At 43.2% G+C, this 22,317-nt stretch overlaps 1 protein-coding gene across 3 annotated transcripts in view; it reads left to right on the top strand.

The window, feature by feature from the left end:
• Positions 1–22,317, top strand: part of LOC119856417 (aminopeptidase O (putative)) — a 372,700-nt gene that overhangs the window by 168,911 nt on the left and 181,472 nt on the right. For all 3 annotated transcript variants that reach the window (XM_043515026.1, XM_043515028.1, XM_043515027.1), the window contains 2 exons: positions 6,999–7,188; positions 8,605–8,714. In XM_043515026.1, coding sequence (XP_043370961.1) covers positions 6,999–7,188; positions 8,605–8,714 — 300 coding nt within the window. The remainder of the gene's footprint in view (positions 1–6,998; positions 7,189–8,604; positions 8,715–22,317) is intronic.

The following is a 22,317-nucleotide window of genomic DNA, read 5'->3' as shown; positions in this document are numbered from 1 at the left end:
TTTGGGACTCTGGTTTGGAGAAAAAAATCTCACATGTGTTAGCTGTTAACTGTTAAACCAGTGTAACATCTTCAAAATATGACAACAGGTGAAGGCAGACAACTAAATATTGACAAATTTTGTAAGTGCTTGTATACAATTGCTAGAAGTATAATAAGAAGGGTGAACTTGAGTGCCTGGTATTAAATAAGGATATAGATATCATAGGCATCCCAAAAACATGGTGGAATGATGATAATCAAGGGGACATGGAAATACCATGGTACAAAATATATAGAAACAACAGAGTATGTCGTGCAGGTGAGGGAGTGGCACTATATGTGAAAGAAAGCATAGTCAATTATAGGAAATATCTAAATTAAATAAATCCAACTCTACCGTAGAATCTCTGCCAATAAAAATTCCATGCGTGAATAATGAGAGTATAGCCCACCTGACCAGGATGGTGACAGTGATTGTGAAATTCTCCGGGAGATTGTAAAGAGGCTACAAAAACAGAAAACCCAATGATAATGGGGGAATTCAACTATCCTCATATTGACTGGGTACATGTTACCTTAGAGCGGAATGCAGAGATAAAATTTCTAGACATTATTAATGACGGCTTCTTGGAGCAACTAGTTCTGGAACCCACAAAGGGAGAGGCAATTCCTGATTTAGTCCTAAATTGAACACAAGATCTGGTCAAAGACATGAATATAACTGAACCGCTCAGTAATAGTGTAATAACATTTAACGACCTTGTACAGGAGAAAATACCAAAGAAACCCACCACAATAGCATTTAACTTCACAAAGGGGAATTATGCAGAAAATGAGGAAGCTAGTTAAACAGAAGCAAACAGGAACAGTCACAAGAGTGAAATGTCTGCAAGCTGCATGGAAAAAATTTTTAAAACACCATAATAGAGTCTCAAATTAAATGTATGTCCCAAAGGACAAAATTAAACAACAACAGAGGATCAAAAAATGCCACCCTGGATAAATAACGGAGTAAAAGAGATGGTTAGAGACAAAAAGACATCCTTTTAAAAATTGGAAATCAAATTTTACTGAGGAAAATAGAAAGGAGCATAAACTCTGGCAAGTCATGTGTAAAACTATAATTAGGCAGACCAAAAAAGATTTTGAAGAGCAACTGGCAAAAGACCCAAAAACTAAGAGCAAAAAAATTTGTAATGGATGATCAAGGTGGTAAAGGAGCATTCGAGGTAGAAAAGGCCATTGTGGAGAGGCTAAATGTATTCCTTTGCATTGATCTTCATTGCAGAGGATGTGAGGGAGATTTCCATACCAGAGCCATTCTTTTCAGGAACTGTCCCTGATTGAGTTGTCAATAGAGGAGGTTCTGGAACAAAATGATAAATTAAACAGTAATAAGTCGCCAGAACTAGATGGTATTCACCCAAGAGAGCTGAAGGAGCTCAGATATGAAACTGTAGAACTACTATCTGTAGTATGTAATCTATCACTTAAATCAGCCTCTATACCAGATAACTGAGAATAGCTAATGTAATGCTGATTTTTTTAAAAAAAGGTTCCAGAGGTGATCCAGACAATTACAAGCCAGTAAGCCTCAGTCCCGGAAAAAGTGGTTGAAATGAAAAGAACAGAATTATCAGACACATAGATGAACACAGTATGTTGGGGAAGAGTCAAGATGGCTTTGTAAAGGGAAATCATGTCTTACCAATTGATTAGAATTCTTTGAGAGTGTCAGCAAGCATGTAGACAAGGGTGATGCAGTTGATAGTGTATTTGGACTTTCAAAGAGCCTTTGACAAGGTCCCACACCAAAGACTCTTACACCAAGTAAGCAGTCATGGGATAAGAGGGAAGGTCTTCTCAGGGATCACTAACTGCTTAAAAGATAGGAAATAAAGGGTAGGAATAAATGGTCAGTTTTAACAGTGGAGAGAAGTAAATAGCAGGATTCCCCAAGGATCTGTACTCTGACCAGTAAATGATCTGGAAAAGGGCGTGAACAGTGAGATGGCAAAGTTTGCAGATGACACAAAGTTACTCAAGATAGTTTAGTCCAAAGCAGATTGTGAAGAGTTACAAAGAGATTTCACTGAACTTCATGACTGGGCAACAAAATGGCAGATTAAATTAAATGTTGATAAATGCAAAATAGTGTATTTTGGAAAACATAATGCCAACTATACAGACAAAATGATGAGGTCTAAGTTACCTGTTACCACTCAAGAAAGAGATCTTGGAGTCATCATAGATAATTCTTGGAAAATATCTGCTCAATGTATAGCAGAATGTTAGAAATCATTAGGAAGGGGTAGATAAAAAAACAGAAAATATTATAATTCCACTGTATAAATCCCTGGTACGCCCACTGCTAGAATACTGCATGCAGTTTTGGTTGCCCCATCTCAAAAAAGACATATTGGAATTGGAAAAGGTACCAAGAAAGGCAACAAAAATGATTAGGAATATGGAACAGCTTCCATACGAGGAAGGATTAAAAAGACTGGGACAGTTCAGCTGAGAAAAGAAATGACTAAGGGGGAATGTGATAGAGATCTATAAACTCATGACTAGTGTGGAGAAAGTGAATAAGGAAATGTTTTTTATTCCTTCGCATAACACAAGAACCAGGGATCACTCAATGAAATTAATAGGCAGCAGATTTAAAGCAAGCATAAGAAAGTACTTCTTCATACAATGCACAGTCAGTCTTTGGAACAAGGGATGCTGTGCAGGCCAAAAATATAACGGAGTTAAAAAAATTGGATAAATTCATGGAGGATAGGACCATCAATGGGTACTATTGAAAATGATCAGGAACAACCCCATGTTCTGGGTGTCCCTAAACTTCTGACTGCCAGAAGCTAGGACTGGATGAGGGGGCATGGATCACCATTGGTCTCACCCAGTATGGCTATTCTAAGACATTCTTTTGAATATTTATTTTCTCTTTATCTTACTGGTTATTCTATTTCATGTTTTAGCAGTATGGGCCAAACCATTGATAGAGAAAGTCCATTGTTCTTAGTAACAGCACAGGTCAGGAATAATGTATATCTCCTTTACTCAACACATTTCCCTGAAAGAAAAACAAATGAGTTGGAGATTGTTCATTGTCTGAAGGCTGACTGCCCGTACTTACAGCATGATAGTAGTTAAGATGACATGATGTTGCTGACAAAGTTGGTGCTGGAATATGTTAAGTGAAGAAGTCCAGCATATTAGTACAAACCTTAAGAGTTGGTGGCAAATGTGAAGATTGTACTCATTCGGGAATGTAGTGTTCAAACACATTTGCACCTCATGGGCTAAAATGCTGGATTGTATCCTAGAATGTAGACATCAAGAGCTCCTGACAACAAGTACAAAACCTTGAGCTTAGAATCAGTAAATCATGTTGATGACAAGGGTACACCATTCATATCCTTGATGGAAAATTCTGTTGGACTACTAGACGTTACAACCTTGTCATCATCCCTGTTATCCTAGGCTTCACATGGAGCATTGTTGTAATTATCAAGCCCTTTGGGAATGATACTGGTAGTAAAAAATGTAGGTAATATTGATGAGTACAGCTGACATCCCACATAATCTGACAGAATGTAGTGTCTTGTGAGATTAAGGGGGCCTAAATATATGGTCTTCAAATATATGCTGGAAAGCTAGAATTTCTATAAAGTAAATACATGGCACTATAGTTGAAGACTCAGACTTCTTCCTGGATCAGTAGGCACTGGAAGTTCTGCGGAGGCTACATGTTCAGCCTTTAGAAAAGGTGAGATTAGGATAAACAAGCACCCTACATTGTTCTGTGGTTGCACATCTGACAGTCTCAGGAGTGGGGTTGATAAACTGTAGAGGGGAATTATGTGATGCCCTAAACTGGAAGAACAGCTGGCATGATGACAGCAAGCAAAATAAAGGGGAGCATTTGAGGTATTCTCAGAGAAAGGGGGGCAAGGTGAGCACAAATACTCTAAAAATGAAATTCTGCTCCTACACACCTTTATTTTCCATTCGTTTAGAAAGCTTCACATTTTCATTTTGGACAGAATCTGCCTTGAATATATTTCCTCACCAAAAACATTAATTAATTAATTTTTCCCTCAAAAGACACACATTGCCAAAGTGTGACCTTCCTGTTATTTAAGTAACTTAGAATAGAAACTGTGAGACTGGGAAATAAAAGTTATATCTTTATTTTCCTATATATGTTTAGTAGATACTTAAAAAGCATACCCTAATCTGAGCCTGTTTATAAGACATGAAGTTACCCTTGTTTTGTTTACCCAAATGGTCAAAACGCTGTCAACAGTATGTCTGGAATGTTATTTACTTGATACATTTCTGTGGTTTTAGTTTGTAGCACTGTACATGCCAGAGCTAGGGATCATTTACTTAAAAATGGCCAAAGCAATACCCCCAAGTTGCAGTTATCCTTGGTAATCAAATGGAGTGTTTCATTATGTTCAGCAGCTTCTGTGCTTTTTTCCTCTCCCTTTTTTGTTGTTGTTCTTGATAATCTGAGTAGATTTTTGTTGAGATTTGGAGAAGTGCTATTTATTCTTGCTCTTTGTTCTCTGTAAGTTGATTCCTTTACTGGTACTTCAGCTTTTTGCAATGTGTGTTGTGATACTAGCTGATTTGAGTGCATTTAACCTGCTTTTTTGAACTATTATTATTTTAGAAGAAGAGGGTTATTATATGGGTCTTTTGTTGTTGTTTGTTTAACAACAAGCCATGGTGTTTTAAATTAAGATGTCAGATCCAGACATGTAGACTAAGTGCAAGAGAACGGTGGGTGTTTTAACGTTTCTAACGGAAGGGTAGGGCGAGTTGGAGAAGGCCTTTGATTAATAAAATCTGCTTCTTGGAAATGTCGTAAGGCCTTGTGGCCCATGTTCAGTAGGTGAGACTTACCTCTAAAACTTGCTGTTCTTTACCATTATGCTGCATCACCTCAGACTGTGTGGATCTTGGAAAACGTTTGGGATATGGATTAGGTGGAAGCAGAGGATACCTGAAATTAGAAGGGAAATACTGGATGTTGATCCATATGTATAGGGTTGCCAACCCTCCCGGTTTTGCTAGGATTCTCTCAGAATTTGGCTCTATCTCCTGGAGGCACTGAAGCCAAACCGGGAGATTTTCTGGCTGCTAAAAGTCTGGCTGCGCAGCAGAGCTAAGGCAGGCTCCCTACCTGACCTGGTCCCACACCATTCCCAGAAGTGGCCAGTATGATCCTGTGGCCCCTGGCAGGGGTCAGGGAGCTCCACACGCTGCCCCTGCCCGCAGGTACTGCCCCCAGAACTTGCACTGGCCACAGTTCCCATTTCTGTGGACTCAGCGCTGGGGGAGTGGGTAGCATGCAGAGACCCCTGCCTTCCCCGCCCCCCTCCCGGGGACCCTAGGACCATGCTGGCCACTTCCAGGAGTGGCACACGGCCAGGGCAGGCAGGAGTCTACCATAGCCCTGCTGCGGCGCTGACCAGGAGCCACCTGAGGTAAGCGCCAACTGGTCAGAGCCCTCAGCCTCTCCCACACCCCAATCCCTTGTCCCAGCCCTGAGCCCCATCCCAGAGCCTATACCTCGCACCCCCAGCTCTGACCCCTTCCAGCACCCAAACTCTCTCCCAAAGCTTGTACCCCACACCTCTGCCTACATCCCAACCCCCTGCCCCAGGCTTAGCCTGGAGCTCCCCCCATTCCAAATCCCTGTCCCAGCCCGGTGAAAGTGATTGAGGGTGGGGGAGAGTGAGCTATGGAGGGGGGGAGGCCTCAAAGAAGGGGCAGGGAAGGGGCAGGGCAAGAATGTTTGGGTTAGTGTGATTACTGTTGGCAACCCTACATATGTATGAAAGGAGCCTAGCTCTGTCCCTTTTCCAGTCCCATTTGTAGCACTAGCAGCACTGTGCTGGTAATTCTCCTTTAATCCCTTGGATCATAACCATCTCGAGCCAAATTCTGCCACCTTTACTCACACCAAGAAGCACCTTATTACAAGAGTAGTTAAGGAACTTTACTGGAGCATTGAATTTCTTCTTGACAAAAGTGTAAATGAAGCTGTCTCAGAAAGTAGAGCACAGCAGCCATAATTTTCAATACAATTTAAGCATTTTCCTTAGTGAATTATACCACATAAAGCATGTTTCCCCAACTCCTCCCCCATCAGACCAGACCAGACCTTCCCTTAGTACAGGGGTTCTGTTATATTCATTGGGGCGTGGTGGGGACTATGCAGAGTGGGAAGAATACACCACATATCCACATTTCTCTTCTGCCTTCCCCCAACTGTATCCAATGAAGTGAGCTGTAGCTCACGAAAGCTTATGCTCAGATAAATTTGTCAGTCTCTAAGGTGCCACAAGTACTCCTTTTCTTTTTGCAAATACAGACTAACATGGCTGCTACTCTGAAACCTGTCATGTTGTAAAGGGCTTTCTGCTTCCCTGTGCACCTCACAGAGCGATTGAAGCATAGGGCTCTTAGACTGTATCATGTTTGTTAACTTGTCTGGATTGTAAGAAATCAAATATGGTTTGTATGTGTGTGCTTTATCCTACATGCTTTTTGTTGCCTTTGGATAGCAATTTGTTTTCTTTTGAAACCATTTTTGCTGTATTTATTTCCTACTTTGATCATTTTACTGATAAATACCTCCTGTCTGTATTCACACCTGCTCTTCTTTTATTATCCTAGCTTAAATATAAATGCTTCCACTGAAATACATCAGCCTTGTAATTTGAAAAATGTAAAACTTTGGTTTAAGTTTCTTATAACAGGTAATATATGTTTGATGGTTAAATATGAAAAAACTGCTTGGCAGAATTTTAGCTTGAATCTCTGCCAGACAACATTAAAGTGCAACCTAATTCCTAAAAACGCTCAAGCTATCATGACCTAACATGCATATAGTAATAACCGGCTGACAAGGCTAATAAAGTCTATATATTACTATAGCCATGTAGTTCATGCCGTAACAGGACTATAATGTGTTTTGTCGTTCATATTATGCAGCCCACACATCATCTTCCTGTCACAGAGCGTATTAACTGGAGGGAGCCATCTCTGTGGAACACGTCTGTGCCATGAAATTGCTCATGCTTGGTTTGGACTGGCCATTGGTGCTCGTGATTGGACTGAAGAATGGATAAGTGAAGGGTTTGCTACTTACTTGGAAGATGTATTTTGGGCAGTAGCACAACAGGTATGAAGACAGATCACCATTCTGTTTTATAATGTAGAAATTAAGATGCTCTCTAACTGAATGCCTTAATATTAAATTGAAGGAAATTACTATAAATTTATATTTAAAAGTAGTACGTTCTGAGGCTACGTCTGTTAGAATGCAGATTCCAGCAGCACTATAAATTGGTTTAAAATTCCTTACTTCCACACCTAACCACACTCAACATGAACCTTTTCAAAGGTATAGATCATTGCATATAAGAACTGAAACATATTTTCTCAATGATCATCCACCCAAAGATCCACTACTCAAAATTGCCCCATTTCTCCCAATCCACTGCTCTTTTTTCTCCATTCCACCCATCTAATTATCTTTCCCATATCTGAGCACCACGTAAGTCAACAACACCATGTGGAATCTATCTGTGTCCAAGAACGCTTCTGGGCTGGGACTCTATTTTTGTTTGTTTTGTAAGGTACCAGGCACATATATGACACTATATAAAATCATTACCACTACCACATCTAGATTTCTGGAGAGAGAAAGAAAGAAAAAAAGATGCAGACCCTGCCCAACTGCCTTTCCTTCCCATTCTCAAACTCTTCTCTGATCCCCATCTTTACTATCACTCTTCTGTTACAAGCTGCTTCTATTCATTGCCTCTACTCAGTTTTGAGCCAATTGAAAGCATTTGCTCTGTAGCAAATCTTGCAGAACTGGCAGGGAATGGGCAACAAAAATCATAACTGGATGATTTTATTCCTATTAAATTTACAAGGCTATAAAAAGTATTTCTTTTTTAATCATCGGGTAATTTTGTTGCTGTATATTAATGGTGTTATAAATATACTCTATATTATATCACAGTAACTGCAGCTCAGACTGCAAGAGAATGTCAAATTTTATTTCCGTAAGGAGAAATCAGAAGTTAATTCATTTGTATCCAACAAATTGGCATATCATTAGCAACCGTCACTGTAAATATGCTTTTGGTAGGGGGGAAATACAACAGGGAGCTTTTACCAGCAAAGCAGAAATAGTAGGAAAGAGGAGTGAAATCAGGACACAAAACAGCTTTCTGCTTTCAAGGCTGGGAAGAATAAAGATGCAGCCAGAACTGATATGCCAGGTATCTGTACTGTATGTCCAGTTCACTTATTGCCAATCTCTGAGGAGAAAACAACCTGCCTATCTCCCTCCTCAGGCAGAAATATTTAACTGACTATTGATTTGATGCTCCCAGTGAGGCTCCTGTTTTCCCTGTGCTGGTCTTAACCCTTTGTAAAGCTTGCATTTTTCAACAAGGGTGCAGATGTTTGTGCCATCCTCTGCTCCTCCTACATATTAAAGGGAAACAAAACAAGTCTTTCCATCAGAAAATTATTGACCATTGGGGAAAACAACAAACAATGAACTACGTATTTTTATACTAAGCAGCTGCCACATGATGAAGCAAGAGAGCAGCAGGAGTTGAAAGCTTTGCTGCGCTGGCGACGGCTCAGAGATGAGGTGCAGAACTCTAAAGAAGAGCTGCAAGTATTAAGGTAAAAATACAATGGCATATTCTTTTCCTTTGCACATGTGCTCTCTCTCTCTCCCTCCTGCCCATTTCCCCCCCTGCATCCATCCATCCATTCCCCTCCAAAGGAAATACATCCAAATCATCTGATTACATCTACTGCATTTCCTTATTTCCTTCTGAAGAAAAAAGATACCCTAATTAACTTGAAATAGGTTTCCCCTCTTCTGCATTATGTGAATTTTTTTTAAAGGCTTAAAAAATGTGGGTTTGTGTTTGATATAAAATGTTTCTAATCATTTTATAAGTGCTTCTGTTTAGGAAAATAGCAAGAGGCCATTTTCTGAACAGAGTTCCTTGTTTGAAGCCATAATAGTTGCTTTATATTGTGGTTGAAGACAAGCACAAAAACGAGGTACAGTATCTAACTCAGTGGTTTTCAAACTTTTTTCTGGCAACCTAGTTGAAGAAAATTGTTGATGCCCACGACCCAACGGAGCTGGGGATGCGGGGTTTTGGATGTGGGAGGGGCTCAGGGCTGAGGCAGAGAGTTGGGATGTGGGGGTGATGGCTGCAGTGTGGAGCCAGGAATGAGGGGTTCACAGTGTGGGAGGGGGCTCATGGCTGAGGCAGGGGGTTGGGGTGTGGGAGGGGGTCAGGGCTCTGGGCAGGGGGTGCAGGCTCTGGGGTGGGGCTAGATGAGGGGTTTGGGTTGCAGGAGGGGGCTATAGGTTTTGCGGGGCTCAGGGCTGGGGCAGGGGATTGGGGCGTCTCCTGGTCAGCGGCACAGCAGGGGTGCAGAGGCAGGCTTCCTGCCTGTCCTGGCACCCAGATCGTGCTGCATCCCAGAAGTGGCCAGCAGCAGGTCTTGCTCTTAGGCAGAGACGCGTAAGTGGCTCTGCGTAGCTTCCCCCTGCAGGCATCGCCACCCCCCACCCGTCCAACTCCCATTGGTCGGGAACTGTGTGGAACTAGTGCTCGGGGCTGAGGCAGCGTGCGGAGCCCTGTGGCCTCACCCCCTTGGAGCTGGACCTGCTGCTGGCTGGATCTGGGGCACAGCCTGGTGTCGGAACAGGTAGGGACTAGCTTGCCTTAGCTGGGCAGCACCGCAGACGGGACTTTTAATGTCCCAGTCACCAGTGCTGACCAGAGCCGCCACGACCCAGTGCCTTCTGTTCCGCGACCCCCAGTTTGAAAACCACTGATCTTACTCACAGGCTGAATAAAGTCTTAAAAACCAAAGGACAACACTTAATAAAATATATATATATATCCTTTGCATAGTAATAACTGAGATCTTGGGGGTTTTGTCCCAGGCATTGAAGCTAACAATGGACATGTCAAAGAAGGGGGCTCTTGCCTCCCTAACAATGGTACAAAAACTGTGGGGTTGTTGTGATGGGTTTGTGATGTTCTTGGGATAACTGGAGGAGTTGTCTAACTTTTCCACAGTGCGCAGCTTTTCTCACCACACTCTGTAGCCAAAAAAATAAGGCATGCCAGTTCCACCTCCCATTAGCCCTATGCTGCCCCACATATCAGCTTATAGGATATGATTAAGAGTATTGTAAACAACACACCTTTTCACTAGGACCTGAGAGCTTTTCCCTCTTGGACTTCTGCGGTTCACAAGAAGCAGAAAAAGTTCTACCTTTTGAACTCATGCTGTCCCAGTCAGTGTTATGCTTCAGGCTGTCTCACCAGTTTTGCATAACTTTACTCTTTTTAATAGCTGCTTTGATGCTTATTGATGAATTGTACATCGGACTTGTAAGCAGGGTCAGACAAGTTACACATTTGCAAGTATGCAGTTTGATGATAGGTACAAACACAAAAGCAAGCCTTATCACTAGCTACCATACAGCTGCTACCAACAAAGCTGCTGATTACCAGTTTATATTTTTAGACTAGGAACATGGCTTCTGGTGATAGGTGGCTTATCTGGATATTTGCTTTCCTTTGTTTCAGTGTTAAGGAATCATGTTTGCCTTGTTTTACATTAATTATACAAATGTTGCTTTTTAAAAATGTGTGTGTGGGGGCGTACACATGTAGTGTAACCAACCAATTTTTTTTTGTAGGGCCAAAATGCTGTCTCCCATTTGACACCAGAGAAGAGTTTATTTCTCTTATATTGTGCCCTCTGCTCTCCTTCCCCTCGGGATATCCCAGTCTCTCTATGTCTTCCATTCTGCTTGCCTTTCACACAGTGGTATTCCCATATGAATGTGAAACAATCATTAATCATTTCTCACAGACTCTGTCACTATTACATGTTACAGGATAGGTGCCATAAAGGCAAATCATTGGTCTGGTGATCATTCCTGTCTCTTTGATTTCTGTGGCTCATTTTAACTGTTGTCAAAGACATTTTAGTGGACACAGCACTAAATGTTAAATGTTTGCTGCTGCTTACTGTATAGCCTGCAGTAGGTCTCCATTGTTTTTTTTATTGTTTATTCTGTATTGTCCCTTTCTTTAAGTATTTTTCTGTGTAGATCCCACTGTAAGTGCGCATGTGACTTACACATGTAAGATCAGAGTCTTTTGACACGTGCATGTGCCCTGTGCTTCCTCATGCTCCTGTGTGAGGACATAACAGGGAGTGACCTCAACCCCCTAGATCCCTCTCACTGCCCACGGTATTGAGACGAAATCCAGCAGTGTCCAGCCTGCTGCTCCTTCGAGTTAGCAGATTCTTCTACTGGATTGTCATCTGCCTCATTGGTAGGGAATTGCTTCAAAACCCCTATTATGATGAATTTGAAGCCCCTCCTACCCCAGAAAAAAGACATTCCCCCTGTACTTACCCACCTGTACCATGTGGTTAAGTGTTCAGCACTCCCTTCTGATGTGCAGGCTTCAAACCCTGTCCATCATGCAAAGCCTGATCCTGCTAACTGACGGCCACACCAGATGCCGGTTGTCTGGGCAAAAGCCACATGCCAGACTGGTACATGATATGTCTCTCCTTTTCATCAAAGATGCCCATCATAAGTTCCACTTGCTGGAGCAGCTGATAAAGGTCTCTTCGGACCCTGACTAAGCAAATACTGAGACTGATCAGGTACCAAAGAAATCAGTGTCTGTCAGTGCCCCTTCCTGCAGGGTTGTGACACTGAAAGCTGGTGCTGACAGACCCTCAATGTTGAGAAAAGAACTGGGGATCTATACTCCATCCCCATACTGGGAACACTGACACCCATGGCAGTGAAGTTCAGTGCCGAAAGAGGATGTTCTGAGCGTAGGAGCTGAGACTCTAGGCACAGTATGGTATCATCCTTCAAAGAAAGGTCAAAGCAAACCTTCAGGGATAAGCCCACTAAGCATCATATAAAAATAAGAAGTTGAATTAGTTATACTTGCAGTACTGGCGAAGCATCCCTCAGGAACTGACTCCATGAGCAATGATGACCATGCAGAAACTGATGTGAACTCCATTAGCATTACTCATGGTACTGGAAGACATCCTACTGGAGGAGCCACATATACCCCAATGATGAACCTGGCACTGAGACCACTGCCAGCACTGGAATAGAACCCAGTACCGAGAACACCATATGCCTTGGTATTGCCTTGGGAGAAAGTGTATTCCTCTTTCCTATCACCAGGTCACATTTTCTGACCATCATCAAGCAGAAATCCATCTCCTTCAAGGTCATCAGGAACCCAGTGGAAAGACCTGGAATCTCTTCTTTCAGGGCTCTGTCACAGCTTTACTTTGACTGGCAATGGACTGGTCACCACCATGCAAGCCAACCATACCTTTATGGCTTTCCACCATGGCCCTATTGAAGGCATATTGAAAACCGTCATCTCAGGCTTCCAGGAGGTTGATCCCCTTCTCAATCCAGGAAACTGAGAAGATCACGTTCTCCAGCAACATCCCTAGACAGACCACTGACATGGGGCAGGGAGAAATGTTGGGCATCATCAGACATAGTATTGGGACAGCAACACCATCTGCCTTAGCCTCCCAAGAACTTCACTTCATTGTTGCCAGATGAAGCAGTAACTAGCTTTCCAAGAGGTGTTAATGAGGATAGCAGACATTTTGAACATTCAGTCTTCAGTAATACAGGAGAAGTCCCATAAATTATTTGATATCCTTTCTGCATAGGATCCTGCTGGAATTGCTCTCTCAATTAAAAAAAGGGATACTCAACCCTGCTAAATCCTTCTTGGCAGACACCTACCACCATTCCTGCCACAGCAAAAAGGTTTTAAAATGGTACCAAGTCCCACAGAAAGGATTTGAACATTTTTATGTTCAACCCAGCCTGGGCTTGTGAGTTGTTTCTCCAGTGCAGGCGAAATCTAGCTCCAACAAGAGCATCCCAAGGGAGAAAGAAAAAATAAAATTGATCTTTCTGGAAGGAAAGCTTACTCCTCCACTTCCCTGGAACTCTCTATAAGGACAACTTTTTAACATTGGACAGTGTCATGCTTCTTAGCCAAACTTCTACCAGATAGTAGGGAAGAGTTTCAGGACATAATCAGTGAGGACCATTTAGTAGCTAAAACTGCTCTGCAGGTGACCATGGACACCTCAGACAGTAGTCAGATACATGGCTAGAGCTATAACAATGCAAAGAGCCTTGTGTTTAATACTGTCAGGCATCCCCAGGAAGGTGCAAGCTGCAATACAAGACCTGCCCTTCGAAAGAATTAAATATTTAGCAAATGCTCTACATTTCATTAAAGATTTGAGGGCCACCCTGTGCTCCTTGAGGATTTGCATACCAGACCATATTGTAAGTCTTACAAATATCAGACTCATAAAGTATGCTGGTCTTCCTCCTTCTCTGTATTATACTCCCCACCTGCTGCAAGACAGCAGATTTGATGGGGTTGTTGGGAGCCATATCCAAATCAGTCCAGGACAGAATGTATTCTTTGGAAGTCACCTTGTCCATTTCCACCAGGCTTGGTCTTCCATCACATCTGACAGATGGAGGTAAGAGATCATAATTCATATCTACCCCATCCAATTCCAATCTTTGCCCCCCAGCCATCCCTTTTCAGGGATACTTTTCTACAAATAGAAGTTGCCTTGTTTCGTCATCTAGAAGCTACGGATGAGGTACTGCAGGATTAGAAGGGAAAAGGCTTCTGGTCCTGATATTTCCATATTCTGAAGAAGAAAGGGGTCTTCATCCTATCATAGACCTGGGAAGACTGAACAAATGTGTATGCTGTCTCAGATTCAGGATGGTAATCCTTGCCTCCATTATTCCATCCCTTCTGGCTCAGGACTGGTTCATGGCTCTTGCCTAATAGGATGTGTATTTTCATTCACTCAACTCACAGGAAATACCTGAGGTTCACAGTAGGGCCCAACCATTACCAGTACAACGTACTGTCATTCAGACTCTCCATAGAACGGTGAGAAAAAATGACATACCTAAGGAGGAGAGGCATCCACCACTACTTGTACATAGGCAACTGGCTGATCAGAGGCAGGAGACCACCGCACTCCTGGATACATCCTCTTCCTGTTTGCCCAGCTGGCCCTCTTGGTGAACTATAAGAAGTTATCTCTCATGAAGTGAGAGATAATATAATTAATAGGAGCTATGATCAACTCCTGGTCAGTAGAAGTATAGCTACTCGAGGACAGGTCCCTGTCCCTCCAGTCAATACTGAACTAAATAATATCCGATCCAACCATGGTGGTATGGACTTGCCTCGGAATGCTAGGTTATATGTCATCATGCACATATGTGACATCATGTGCCAGACTTCACCCGTGGCCTCTGTAACTCTGGCTGAGGTCAGTCTATTCCCCATCAAGACATCAGATGAATGATAAGGTCATAGTCCCACCTTATGTCATTTTGGAACTGAATTGGTAGCTAGACCCCAAGAATGTATGAAGAGGAATACCATTTTCTGCCCCTCCTCCCACAATGACACTAATCATGGATGTGTTAGTAACCAGTTGGGGAACTCATCTGAACCATCTCCAGATGCAAGGGACTTAGTGACAGGATGACATGAAATTTGACACAAACATCTTGGAGCTCAGAACTATCAGGCTTCCCTGCATGACATTTATCTTTGTTCTGTGAAATTCTGCAATGCAGATCTTGACAGAAAATACATCTAATTTGTACTATATTAACAAGCAAGGAGAAACCTGATCATTACCATTGTGCCAAGTAGCTATCAAGCTATGGATGTGGTGTCACTAGCATGGAATAACCCCAATGGCACTTCACCTTCCAGGAGTCAGCAACAACCTGGTGGATTTCTTGCAGACAATCAGTTATTAACCAAAAATCCACACTGGCTGCAACATCTTGAAGAATCACAGTTACTATAAAGTAAGTAACCATTCTTTCCCTCTCATTGTTAAAGTGGAACTTTCACACTGAAAAACTCCTAAAACATAGAACACCAGTTTCTATTTCAGAGATAAAACTGGAATCAGGATCAGGATCTAAATTTTAAAGATTGTCACTATCTCTATAATTGGCCAAAACAAAATCATCATTCTGAATACCCACAGATTAATTTGGAGAAGGGAATTAAAAAATTGGTTGAGAACTTTTACAAAATGGTCTTTAGATCCCTTAAAACAGCAGTGATCCCATTTGTGGTGGTTGCAGAATCTTAATGTGCAGTAGCTTGGCCATTGTGGTGTGCCACCCTTGGCAGTACTCCAAAAACTGGAATTTAATCATTAGCCAAATATAGAGTACTGTTGTCTTGCACCTTCAAGCATAAGATCTTAGTATGCTTACCACTAACTTGTATAGCTACACAATAATATTAGTAATCATGCAATTATCCTGTCCTTTATTATATCCAGCCACAGAATTAGTCTGGATAACCTCCTGCATGAGCAAATTCCCCTGGTAAGCTACACAGTGTGTAAGAAGTATTTAATTTCATTGGGTTCTAAAAGTGCTGCTTTTCAGGTTCAGATTTCTTCTTAATCTTGATGTATAAAACAGGGTAAAAGGAAGAACTAATCAGATTTCATAATGCCAACCTACCATCATAAATTGGATACCTTAATGAAGTCCCCACTGGCTTATTTTTGTGTTAATACATCTAGCTTTTGAAATTATAGCTCATAATATGCAAGTCCTACAATGCCTATAGCTTTTTTATCTTCAGATCTTTTCAGTCTTCACCACATATTTCTTAAATTGTGATGACCAAACTTAGACCCATTAGGTATAGACTGAGATAATCTATCCTATTTGCCTTTTTAGCTGCAGATATGCACCAGTCAAGCATTTTCATTGACTTATCTATGATAACAGAGAGTATGGTGGAGCTGTCCGTGTTGAATGGGTGGAAGAGGAGAGAGAAATCAGAAGTTATGTTTTTCATCATGTTGAGTTTGAGTTGGCAGTAAGACATCCAAGAAGAGATGTCATTCAAAGGCAGTTAAAGATGCAAGTCTGACCAAAGGGGGAGAATTCAGGGTCAGAGAGGCAGATCTGTGCATCATCTGCATAGAGAGGGATGTTAGTGAGAGTTGCTTTGAATCTAATTAAGTTCCATCCAGTTGTCACTTTTGTCTGTTTTTATTAGTATTTTCAAAAAGCTAAAAGTGATAAGACCTTTATATTCACGTAAGTCCTTTTTCAATTGTATTTCATCTCCTCTTACTTGATTCATCAGTAAAGTCTACAGAATTGTGATATTGCAACCATTTCCATGATTGCAGACCACAATGGGGTTTTGTGTATGTTTGAAGGATCGATCAGAATGAAATCCCGAGTTGTGTGTGTGAAAGAGAACTCTTATTCAATTATGATTACACTCCCTGGTAATGTAGCAAGGAGGTTGCTGAAAATTTCTGGTATAGTCTGTTGTTTTTAGTTTACATGTCCTCTTTTCAAGACTGTCCTAATATGAAAATCCACACTTTAAAATCACAGCAGATGGTTGCAGAAGTTTGCCACTCACGGCAACATGATGGGGTGGTTATTGCAGGGATCCCTGGGCAGTAATAAACTGAGTTAATTTTGACCACTGTGACAAAGTTCCTCCTCTACCTTGGTGGGTCTTGCGCTTATTGGTGGATTTGCTAGCCTTGGAGCTTCACGGCAGCTCTTAGTCTGGCCATTTTCATGAACCCACAGTCCAGGTCAACTCCTCCTGTGTCTGACCAGGAGTTGGGAGGTTTGGGAGGAACCCGGACCCGCCCTCTACTCCGGGTTCCAGCCCAGGGCCCTGTGGAATGCCGTGGTCTAGAGTGCCTGCTGGAACAGCTGTGCGGCAGCTACAACTCACTGGGCTATTTCCCCATGGCCTCCTCTCAACACCTTCTTTATCCTCATCATAGGACCTTCCTCTTGGTGTCTGATAATGCTTGTACTCCTCAGTCCTCCAACAGTATGCGTTCTCACTCTCAGCTCCTAGCGCCTCTTATTGCCAGCTCCTTACACACGCACCACAAACTGAAGTGAGCTCCTTTTTAAACCCAGATGTCCTGATTAGCATGCCTTAATTGATTCTAGCAGCTTCTTGATTGGCTGCAGGTGTTCTAATCAGCCTGTCTGTCTTAATTGTCTCCAGAAGGTTCCTGGTTGTTCTGGAACCTTCCCTGTTACCTTACCCAGGGAAAAGGGACCTATTTAACCTGGGGCTAATATATCTGTCTTCTGTTACTCTCCTGTAGCCATCTGGTCCGACCCTGTCACCACCCATTCCGGAAGTAGCCATTGGCTACTCTAATCCATTCAAGTTCTTTTACCACACGTGTGTCTGTGTTGGCGATTCCACAAGGTCAAGGATGATCTCTTTCACAGGTGATTATTTTTTTTATGGGTCCTTCAGTGACTGAAGAGTCTGATCCTTGAGCCACAAACTCATTGAGAAACATTGCAGGTGGTGTTGGAAGTCAGGGTTGGGCCGTGATTGATGCATGACATCATGTTTGTCTTTTCTGGCTTTTTTCTGCAACCAGGGCAAGGTGAGTTTCCTCAAAAATGAAAGTTCCCTGTCTGACAAGTCTTTGCCAGCTATCCCTATCTTGGGCTACTGTCTCCCAGTGTGTGGTGTCAATGCCACATCTCTTGATGTTTCTTTTGAGGATGTCTTTAAAGCGTTTCTTTTGCCCTCCCCATTTCCTTTGGTGAACTGGGTGTACAGTAGTTGTTCTGGTAAGCATACCTCAGGCATGTGCACACAGCGCTCCATCTTAGCTGGTGCTGGATAATCAGGGCCTCAACACTGAAGATATTGGCCTCTGTGAGGACACTGGCATTAGTGCGGCGAACTTTATGTTGAGGATCTTCCAAAGAAAATGCTGTTGCTGATATTCCAGGTTTTTCAGGCATTTTCTATATGTCACCCAAGTCTCACAGCTGTAGAAGAGAGTTGGGATTACCACCACTTTATAAACTAAAAGTCTAGTATGTGTTCTGATGTTGTGATTGTTGAACACCCGGTGAGACAGTCTGCTAAAGGCAAGGCTGGCGCAGCGGATTCTGTGCTGAATCTTGACATCCATGTCTGTCCTCTGTTAGACATGGCTTCCAAGATAGGCAAAGTATTCTGGTTTCCACTTCTTCTCTGTCAATATGGATCTTTCTTGCTGGGTCTGATGATTGACTGGGAGCTGGCTGGTGGAGAACTTTTGTTTTGCTGATGTTCAGAGTTAGTCCTAGGCTTTTGTAAGCTTAGAGAAGCAATTAAGGGCTGTTTATAGATCCTCCTTTGAGTGTGCAACTACAGCACAATCATCTGCATACTGGAGTTTGGTTATTGTTGCTGATGTTACTTTAGTTCTGGCACGGAGATGGGAAAGGTTGAAGAGGTTGCCGTCACTCTGATGTTGGATGCCAATGCCCTGTGGTGAACGGTCTTGGGCGAACATTTTCATAGCTGCTAAGAAAATGGAGAAAAAGATGAGTGCCAATACACAACCTTGTTTTATGTTCGTTTGGATGACAAAGGGCTCAGAGGTAGAGCGACTGCACAGGATGGAGGCAGTCATCTGGTCATGGTGGAATCTTACAATGGTGATAAATTTGCTTGGGCAGCCAAACTTCAACACGATTTTCCACAGAGCCTCATGGTTGACAGAGTCAAAGGCTTTGCTCAGATCGATAAAGGCCATATACAGCTCCTGGTGTTGCTGACATTTTTTCTGGATCTGCCTGGCTGATCCGGTGGTGCCTCGTGATGGTCTGAAGCCACACTGGGACTCTGGAAGTACTTCCTCTGCAAGAGGGAGCAGGTGATTCAGTAAGAATCTAGCAAGAATCTTCTTAGTGATGGAGACAAGGGCAATGTCTCGATAGTTGCCACAGTCGGTCCTGTGTCCCTTTTTGAAAATGGTAATGATGTTAGCATTACATAAATCAGTGGGGATTTCTCTGGAGCACCAGATTTTGAGGAGCAGCAAATGAAGCTTGTTAGTCAGTATTTCTTCCCCTACTTTCAGTACTTTAGTTGGTATGCCATCAGGACCCGGTGTTTTTTTGTTCATTTGTTTAATTGCTTTGCCATCCTCCTCAAGTGTTTGTGGGTTGGCAAGAGTTTCCCAGATTGGGTGCTGTGGATGAAGCTGATGGTGTCAGTCACAGTCATTTTACCACATGTATCACTCTTGTAAATGAGTGTCTTCCAGCATAGACACTGCTCCAAGGGTGAAGTACCCATGACATTTTTTTTGTAGGGGCTTAGTACCCACCAGCAGCCAAGCTCCCCCATATCCCCTAATGCCTCCCGCCCACCAGCAGCCCCCACCAATCAACTCCTCCCCCTCCCTCCCAGCACCTCCTGAATGCAACGATCAGCTGTTCAGCAGCATGCAGGAGGCTCTGGGAGAGAGGGGACTGGGCATCCTCCGGGGAGGGGGTGGGAAGAGCCAGAGTAGAGGCAGACGGGGCGGGAAGAGCTGGGATGGGGGTGTGACCTTGGGGGAAGGGATGGGGTGGGGCGGGGGGAAGAGTTGGGCTTGGAGGAAGGGGTGGAGTTGGCATGGGCCTCGGGTGGAGGGGGGTCAGGCACCCCCTGAGTAGAGAAGAAGTTGGCACCTATGCATTCCAGTAATACATTAAGAAACGTGGTTAACATCTGTCATATGTTTGTTCTCGTATCCTCTCCTTAGGGAAAGAAGTGTGTACAATGAAGAGTTTTTAGTTTTGGATTTTTTTTAATTATATATATACAGACACACACACACACACACACACACATTGATGTATGTTTGTTAGAGAATGCAAGGTCAAAAAATGTGCCTTGAATTTGGAGTGGAATGTGTTATGGTTTTGTGATGGTCTTAGTTCTTCTTCAAGAGGTGTTCCTGTGGGTGCTCCACCGTAGGTGTCAGTGCGCCCTTTTGCCGTTGTTCGGAGATTTTTACAGCACTACCTATATCGGCCACGCATGCGCGGAGCCTGCCTCACATACCAGTCTTGTCTTAATAGTGCGCATGCACGGCCGAATTCCTCAGTTCCTTCTCTACCATCCCTGGCCTGAGTTGGACTTACAGCAGACTCATTAAAACTTTTTCTCTTTCCCATTCTACATCCTTTTTTCCCCCCTTACTTTAGCACTCTAGTTACTAGATAAGTTCATCACTTTAAAAAAAAATTCATTCCCGCTTGTTCCTCTCAGCCTCCAGCCGACGCTAATATGCCTGGCTCCTCAGGATTTAAGCAGTGCACCACATGCAGGGATGCCATCCCTATCTCGGATGGTCACTCCAAGTGTGTAAAGTGCCTGGGGGAGTCCCTCATTCCTCAAAAATGTGCCCATTGTTCCAAATTAAAATCCAGGGCACGTAAAGTCAGAGAACTCCTCCTGAAAATGATTCTTGGGCAGAAGTCACTAGAACCTGCTTCTCGCCCAGGTACGGGCTCCTCAGTGAACCGCAGCCCTCCCGCCTCCAAAAAGGACAAAAAATAGAAAACGCCTGCCTCCCTCACACAGAAGGGAAACATTGCAAGCAAAAATGTCAGTGAACAGGTCTATTTCTTCTATGTAGACCTTACCCCGGCTCAGCACCTTTGATGTGCTGGTTTCCCTGGCATCGTGTTAATCCCGCCTGTGACTGCGGCGACAGCGCAAGCTCCCAGTGCTGAGGCTTCAGGCTTCAAGTTGCCTGCCTCTCTCATGGCACTGTCCGGCACCACAGTGGACATGGTGCTAGCACAGAGGACCTTGCCAGAACAGACCTGGGCTGCGCTTACCTTCCTGGCACCACCGACCTCAGCACATGCATTGAGTGCTACGGTGCAGAGAACGTCGGTGCCGAACGACCCTCCAGCACCGCAGGCACTCCGAACGGAGGGTTTATTTCACACAAGCTCTCCGGCACCGCAGTTCATTTATTCACCGGACCTACAGGTGTCACCTAACCTACAGTTACCTCTACTTGACACCTATTTTTCTCTGGACATTTGCATGCGGTCTGGACACCTGTATCCGGCTGTATCTCACTTTTCTAGTGATAAGGAAGCCATAGTGCAGGGAGACTTTTCAGCACACAAGTTCTCCTAATCACAGAGACAAATCAGCACTGGTCACAGAAAATCTAGGTCTTCGTTCATCAAAGATCTCCCTTCCTGGTATACAAACCCATGGATGGCACCACCTATGCCCTTCCCCGGTCAGTGGCAATATGGGGTCCATCGGCACCATATAAGCAATTGCACTATGATCCCCAAGATGCCAAAAATAGGAGCAATGCCACCTCGCCACCACCAGTGCATACGAATGAGACACAACAACAAGCTGTTACTCCACACTCTGATGAACACACTACACATGCTTCCCCAACCGTTGTGGAGCCCGTATCCACTCATGATGAGGCTATACTGCCTCCCTCACCAACATTGTAAGATGACTTCTTAAAATTTCAAGATCTCTTCAAAAGAGTCGCCAATGAGTTGAGAATTAATCTGAAAGAAGTTTTCTGAAAACCAGCATGAGTTGACTGACATCCTGTAACCTTCTTCCACATCCAAGATTGCCTTACCTATAAATCCAGCCATTATGAATCCTGCCAAAACCATATGGCAGACACCAGCTATTAGCACACCTACCTGTAAGTGAGCTGACCGGAAATATTTTATTCCTTCCAAAGGGTCTGAGTTCCTTTTACTCACCCAGTGCTAAACTCATTGGTAGTAGAGGTAGCTAACCAAAAGAACAAACACCAGTTCCCAGGTCTACCCTAACTGATAAAGACAGTAAAAGGCTAGACCTGCTTGGTCGAAAAGTGTATGCTTCATCCACATTACAGTTCCGGATATCTAATTATGCAGCCATTCTGGCAAAATTTGACCACAGAAATTATGAGAAACTCATGGACTTTATTGATGACATTCTTGAGGGATAAAACCCATCAGTTTAAAGCCATAGTCTCTGATGGACAAATAATCTCCCGTACTGCACTACAAGCTGTGTTTGATGTTGCTAACACAGCTGCGAGATCCACTGCTACAGCAGTAGTGATGCATTGAGTTTCATGGCTCTCATCCTCTTCTTTTCCTTGCAAGGTTCAGAATACCATCAAACATCTCCCTTTTGATGGTGGAAAAACTATTTGCCAGTAACACCAACAATGTGCTTCAGTCCATGAAGGACTCAAGAATGACATTACAGTCTCTCGGTATCCAAACCCCTGTAAATAGGAGGAGACAATATAGATA

Source organism: Dermochelys coriacea, chromosome 5, assembly GCF_009764565.3.
Source record: "Dermochelys coriacea isolate rDerCor1 chromosome 5, rDerCor1.pri.v4, whole genome shotgun sequence".
NCBI classification, from domain to species: Eukaryota; Metazoa; Chordata; order Testudines; family Dermochelyidae; genus Dermochelys; species Dermochelys coriacea.
The sequence above is the reverse complement of the archived record's forward strand: the minus strand, read 5'-3'. Positions and strand labels throughout refer to the sequence as shown.